The 7,049-nt window shown below is 39.8% G+C and overlaps 1 protein-coding gene across 1 annotated transcript; it reads right to left on the bottom strand.

Moving 5' to 3' along the window:
• Positions 1 to 879: 879 nt before the first annotated feature.
• Positions 880 to 6,674, bottom strand: hyal1 (hyaluronidase 1). Its single transcript, XM_008408658.2, has 4 exons — positions 6,559 to 6,674; positions 3,993 to 4,894; positions 3,835 to 3,924; positions 880 to 2,517 (listed from the first exon to the last, which is right to left on the bottom strand). Exons 1-4 carry the CDS (start codon positions 6,617 to 6,619, stop codon positions 2,197 to 2,199), a joined length of 1,374 nt encoding a protein of 457 aa, XP_008406880.1. The 5' UTR covers positions 6,620 to 6,674; the 3' UTR covers positions 880 to 2,196.
• Between the last annotated feature and the right edge of the window lie 375 nt (positions 6,675 to 7,049).

Genomic DNA, 7,049 nt, shown 5'->3' on the forward strand with positions numbered 1-7,049 from the left:
TGCAGCCCGAGCGGCGAAGAAAAGGGAGGACGTGACCATGGAGGTGGGTGACAGAGCGAGACGCCAAAATGAAGAAACGCAGAGATGGAAGGGATAGGAAAATAAAAGAGGCCTGCCAGACCTGGCAGAGGCTGGAGAAAGACGAGGGAACCACTGAGAGCAGATAAACAGATCACAAATGGCCTTTGTGGAAGTGTGAAGGCAATTCTGAAATGTGTGATAATGCATCGAAACTCGGCTCGCAACAGGTAAATCTTACTCCAACTGTAAAGTTTCATGTCTTGATTTATAATCCTGCAACAATGAAATATATTTTTCAAATTATGAAACCAAGCTTTGCAACAAGTGTCGAATTATTTGGCTGTGTCCTGTTCTAATTTGGGTAGAGGAAGTGGATTTTAGGTTGCCAGGGTGAGAGAAAATTTCTGCAACCACAAAGTGACTGACAATCAGCCCTGAACGTCTATCAGTGGGAGCCATTTTGTATGTTCCCAAATTCATCAAACAGCTACAGGTAAACATTTGCCCTTGGACTGAAAGAAACAAGTTCAGCAATTTGTCTTGTTCAGACAGTTGCTGCAGTAAATGTTCTTTTTCTCTCTATAAATATATATGAAAAAAAAACAGAAAGCAAAACTGCAAATGTGTTGCTTCTGCTTGCAAAACCAAGTGCCCACTTTGTCCTCATTTTGTAACAATTCAGGGCAATAAAGCTGGAGGCTGGGGACAAGGGAGTCTGATCTTCCAGTCGTCTAATCCTCGAGGGACACAGGAGGTAAAATCACCGTCAGTGACATCAGTTTGCAGTAGTGGTGGATCTCAGATAAGGAGACATTGTACATGGCATTCCCATCCCAATCAAGGTCTCCTCACGCCCTCTGAGGTTCAGTCACTTGAATTTATTATAAATCTTAAACTGCTGCAGAAATAGACGATAATCTGAATCACGTAATGAGTAAAATGTGTTTTTACCTAACATGATCTGACTGCTGCTGTGATTTAAAGCTCCCGTAGCCGTGACCTTGATGTTTGTCTTTGTTAGTAGTCCAACAGCGCCACCTGCTGGTCACGAACCAACAAGCAAGTGATTATGAAAGCTCCAGTAACTTCAATAAATGGCAACTTCTATTTAAAAAAACAGTATAAAAGAGTAACTAATTGTTATTTCCATGCATGTCTTTAACTAATGCTGTTCAGACTCTTTGAAAGTTCTGGTTTTCATTAACTTAAAGCAACAATAAAACACTAATTTAATTAATTAATGTCATTTCTCAAAACATTTTTAGCGCTGGTAAAAAAAAAAGGGAAAAAAAGGCCTAAAAGGAGTTAAAGTAAGCATATTGATCAGTTCTTAAGTGATCAGAGGTTTCTGTTTCCCACAGGGGTAAAATACGTCACTAAACAACAATTTTCTGATAATTACTCTTCAAAATGGGAAAAACAATAAAATATCCCCTTTTTTCTTCTGAGTACAATATACTACAAGCATGTAAATATATTATCCTCACAAGATATTACATACATTTAGTCTGGTGTTTCAGTAATGAGAAAGAATAAACTAGTGCTCATTTAAAGCCAACAGCAATGGGAACAGCTATTAAATAAAGAGTAAACATTCTTGCATGATGCTTTTTAGAAGCTGAAAGTTAAATCAAAACAGCAAATCTTCCACTTGGGAATTCATTTTATGACTTGTGCTGTTGTGTTTTAAGTACAACACAACAGCACAAGTCTGCCTGGGAAACTAACAGGATCTGTGCAGTTTGCAGAAGGATTTGATTAAGTAGGTAAGTAGGAAGACACCAAAACAAATTAGTGGTTTATGTAAAAAAACAAACAAAAAAAATACACACATCCATATCAGTCCATACAGACAATAAAATAAAAAAAAAACAGATGCAAAAAATAGGTCATGATTTTTAAAAAATGTAGCTGTTTTGAAATGAGCAAAGAATCAATCAACTCAGTCCATTCATCTATCTTCAAAACCCATATGATCCTGACTAGGAAATGCAAACCCATCACAGAACAAAGACAGAGACACCGATACCTAAAAGCACAATTAGAGTTTCCAGTACTGCTAAAAGGCACATCTTTGGGTTCTGAGAAGAAGCTGACGACCCAACAAGCAACAAGTAAACTCCACTCAGCAAGACTCCGACTTCCCCTCTTTATTATTTAAAACTGTTGTAATCTCTAAACTGGCGTGGAGCAGTTCCTCCCTCCCCACCCAGGATAACACCTGCAGTAGAAGTCAGACTTCATCTGCAGCACACTTTGTGCATCCATCTGCCCTAAAACCCTGTAGTTGGTCCCTCCTGCCGGTTTCTTCTCAGACAGGATCTTCCAGGCTGCGGGGTCGAGGTGGAGGTAGGCACCCGACTTCAGGTCCGACCTCTGACACCGTCCCTGAGAGGAGCACAAAGTCTGGCTGCAGAGCATGGCAGCTGAGGTCACGTTGACCACGTAGGGACCTAAAGTCTCATCGATGTAGGACTTGACTGCTTCACATGTAGCCTGGACAGACACAGCAAATAGCATAGAATAAACAACTCTCTGTGTTGGAGCACAGCAACAATAAATCTGCTCTTCGTTGTTCCTATAGTGTTTGTTTTAGAGTAAATAAAGTCATATTGCACATCTAGGGTCTAAAATGTTTTTGATTCTTTTCGTTTTTATGATTAACAGATTTAATTTACACATATATAATGTTTTCTATGTATTATTTGTTGTCTACTGCCGCTACTTTGCAAAGGCTTCAACTTTTTCTCATCTTATAACATTACAACCCAAAGCTAAAGTGTATTTTACAAGGATTTTGTGAAACAGACCAACATAAAAGAGTGGATGATGGGGAAGTGGAAGCAAAATGATGCATGGTTTTTAACTAAATATTTAGAAAACAAAATATTTAGCACCAAATTAAATATTTAGCTTCAAACTAAATATATAGGTTGCGAACAAAACATTTAGTGCCAAACTCAATATTTAGTTATTAAGCTAAATATTTAGCTTTGTGCTAAATATTTAGCTTAAAATATTTAACTAACTATTTAGCTCAGTGCTAAATAGTTGAAGTTAAATATTTTTGCTTAGCAAGCTAAGTATTTAGCTTTGTGCTAAATATTTAGCTTAATATTAAGCTCAGTGCTAAATAGTTAGCTTGAAGCTAAATATTTAGCTTGAAGTTAAATATTTTTGCTTAGCAATCTAAGTATTTAGCTTTGTGCTAAATAGTTGGCTAAATATTTAGTATATTTAGTAAATATCTTTACTTCAAAAACAACCTTGAGGTTGTCACCGAATAGCTTGATTTACACTGAGATTATAACACACACAGGAGGACTTGAATAAGACAACTTCTGAAACCAATTGTTTGCACTAGATTTCACTTAGGAATAGCAGAGTAAAGGGGCTAAAAACTAATTTGATCCATCCCTCAAATTTAGATTTTTAATTTAAAAAAATATATATATATGTTTTTTAAAAGCAGTGACAAATTTTTCTTCCAAATCACAACTTCTACTTTATATACATAAAAGTAACAGAACATGAAACACTTTCAGGAGGAGTGAATACTTTTGCATGTCACCATAAACTGCAAATTTTACAAATTCCTCCTTTTGGAAGGAGTTTGACTACAGTCGAAGCCAATAGGTGCCTGAGATGCTAAAGGTCATCAAACAGTTGTACTACCACTTGAGAATATAGGAAAATTATTTGTTACAAGTATCACTTTCACAACAGCTTTCCTAATAACAAGTATTTTAACAGATATCTGCAGGATTATGTCAGTGTTATACAGAGGGAAATCAGCCATTGCATGTTTCATACCTTAGATTTATCGAATGCATGGTCCCCCCACAACACGACCCCAGCAGATCCTAAAGCAGCGCTCTCTCCTACAGTATAGACCAGATGCTCCTGTGTTGTGAAAACAGAATATCATTTACATCGGACCATGCCGAAGATTATATGAACCCGCCACTCACCTTGGAGAGGAACTCTAATGTGTAGGTGTAGACGATGCGGGCGTAGGGGAAGATGGGCAGCTGCCACGGGGTCACCTGGTCCGCTGCCCTCATGGCCTCCAGGATGCGGTGATGAGCGTAGAGCAGCACCTCTTTGCCGAGGCCTCGCAGGTCCAGGCTCAGGTATATGTCAGGGTACAGCGCGGAGGAGGCGTTCCACAGCCAGAACAACTCATCGTTCCTCTTCAGCTCCACATCTGGACACTTACCTGTGTAGTTTACGCTCCTGTCGTTGTAATAGTTGTAGCAATTGGGAAATCCATAAAACCCCCACAAGCCACTTGGCCTCATTTTCTGCCCCAGTTTCTGTGTTTCCTCCATGAATTTCCTCCCAGATTGCTCAAACTCCAGCCGAGCCGCTGCCTCCACCTGAGCAGGACTCCAGTCTGGATGCCTGGCCCTCACCAGGGCTTTTGACCCCTCCTTGTACACTTGTTTACTGTCCCAGTTTCTCTCCCACACCGGCCGCCAGCTCTCCCAGTCCACCACCGCCAGGCCCTGGAAGTCTCTGTCAGGAATGTAGTAGCGGATATTTTCGCTGGCAAGTCGGAGGTGTCCGTCTAGGCTGCTGTTCTGAGGAACCCCGCCGTTGATGGCCTCACCCTGGGCTGAGTACCGCGGGTACAGACCCAGCTTGTCAGCATAGAAAATGGTGATGTTTTCACCTATGAAGGTTTCATTTTGGTTCTGGACAATGCTAAACATCCCCAGGTCAAGATCCACGCCATACTGGGAGAGGCAGTTCTCTGTGGGGGCATTCCACACAGTGAGAAACGGCGCCTGGCTGAAACGCGAGGCAACAGGCAGCCCTGAAGTTAGTCTGAGCAGACCAAAGAGGACCAGCACCTCACGGAACCGCATGGCTGAAAAGAGGAACAAAGAGCTGTCACTAAAACCTGTTATGAAATTTCAGGTAGTTGCAAAACAGTGTTCCGTTTTTGTGTTGGTAACTCAAAATATCAGTCATTTCATTAATTTATGCCACTTTTTTTTTTTTGCCTTGAAGGAATAAAATCCTCAAATGCAAAATGCTAAATTGTGTAAGAATGTAAAAAGCGTCAGAATGGTTAAAAAGTCCAGACCTACAGCAAGTTGTGAATGTGCAATAAGACTTGTGGATTTCTGTAGAAACAACTCGCAGAAAAACTGGCAATAATTTCATAGACATGTTGAATGCTATTGTTTACATCCGGAAATATCGCGCATGCGCACAATGCTGGGGGGCAAAAAAGATGATTCTTCAACTTGCCATAACCACTGCTCTTCGGCCATTGAGTAGTTATGTTAACAAATTGAAACCTGGATATGTATAATTAATTTAGTGCAACGCGCCACAGTAAAGGTAAAACATCGCAGAGAAACCGCTGAAGAGCAAGTTAAAACCGCTCCTCTTCTTCTTTTGTATAGCTGACCAACAGCTCGGCTAGCTGACAGAGACTCAACACCAAAATCTTTAAGTCTCTTTCGAGTTTTACTGTTTTCATGCTAAGGTTGTGACAGTCAAGCTAACATAACTGACTTAACTCCCTCTCCTTCGCTTTTTTTTTTTTTATTAAAACCTTTTACTGACCAATAATCTTTATTTCTTTATTTCTAGTTGTCATAGTGTTGACAATTAGTAGCAAAATATTATTATGCATACATTTAAGATTTAGCGCATTATGTTGACAGCTAAAACCAACGGCATCGCCAGAGAGGAGATTTTTTTTCCCCTCCAACAGGAAGCTGGGGGCGGGGTCTCGCGCGAATGACGTCACGTTTTAACGTGTCAAATAAAATGATGCTAAGCAATCAATCAGTCATATATTTATTTATATAGAGCTTTACACAACCAATGTTTGTAAGACTGAAGTGTTTTATAGGGCCAAAAGGAACATAAAAGAAACAGCAAGAAGTAAATTACAAGAAAATAAACACAGAATAAACAAAATAAAACAAGACGTAAGAGGTAAAAAAAAAACAAAAACAAAAAAACCGGAGTACTAATCAGAGAATCAGATAAGAGGCCGAGCTAGCCATGTTGAAACATGTTGGTGGCAGAATTATGGTTGCTGAGAATCTTTTTTTTTTCAACAGAACAGTTGCTCAGTTAATAAATAGATTAAGATAAATCATCTTAATCTATAAACCTGAATGGAAACCAAATCTAAACTGAAAGAGATTTGAGCTTTATTTCCAGCAGGACAACAACTCTCTCTCCAATAGAATGGTTTGGAACAATGCACATTGATGTGTCAAAATGTCCCAGTCAAAGTAAAGACCTAATCCCAATTGAAAAGTTGTGGAAATACTAATGCTTTGTTGGAGAGATTCTTAACTCTTCAACAACCGATCTTAAGTATTGTCAAGTAGTCTGAATTTAGGGAAGACAAACAGCTACAAAGAATGATCCAGTCATGAATTCAAATGCATCAGATTCTCAGCACTGAAACAACAGCTAATCCTTTCACACAAAATGAAATAAGCAAGCATGATTAACAGAAAACGTCAAACTGGTGTGAATCTGTAACAAAAACAACCCTCTTACCTACTGTAAAACCTTCAAGAGGTTCTAATTTGTGGTTTGCCAAAGACACCAGAAGTCTCATGATCTGACTGAAACAGGGAGGGAAACCAAGCAGGGAAAGGGGAAGTGAAACACCAGAACTGGAACCAATCCGACGCAAGCTCAACGTTTCTACCAGCAAATGAGAAGAGACATGCAAATCCTGCAAAAGCAGCCTTAAAGTCACAGGCAAGATCAAACCGAATCCAGCAGTTCTCTCCCTCCTGCTGCGTTCAATATAAACACATAAACAGAGCTGGAAATAACGGGAGAGGTCACAGAGTACTGAGAGACAATCAAGAAAGCCATAATGAACTCCTACACATCCAAATTCACATGTAAGCTCTGCTCAGCTTATTAAAATAGTATAAATAACTTTTGGCCAAGAACACCCTGTAATTACAGAGGGAAGGAGTAAGAGGCTGCCGCTTGCCTCCCGGGAGCAGCGCGCTCCGCTCGGACTGTCCTGATGA

The sequence above is a fragment of the Poecilia reticulata genome, linkage group LG5 (assembly GCF_000633615.1).
Source record: "Poecilia reticulata strain Guanapo linkage group LG5, Guppy_female_1.0+MT, whole genome shotgun sequence".
NCBI classification, from domain to species: domain Eukaryota; kingdom Metazoa; phylum Chordata; class Actinopteri; order Cyprinodontiformes; family Poeciliidae; genus Poecilia; species Poecilia reticulata.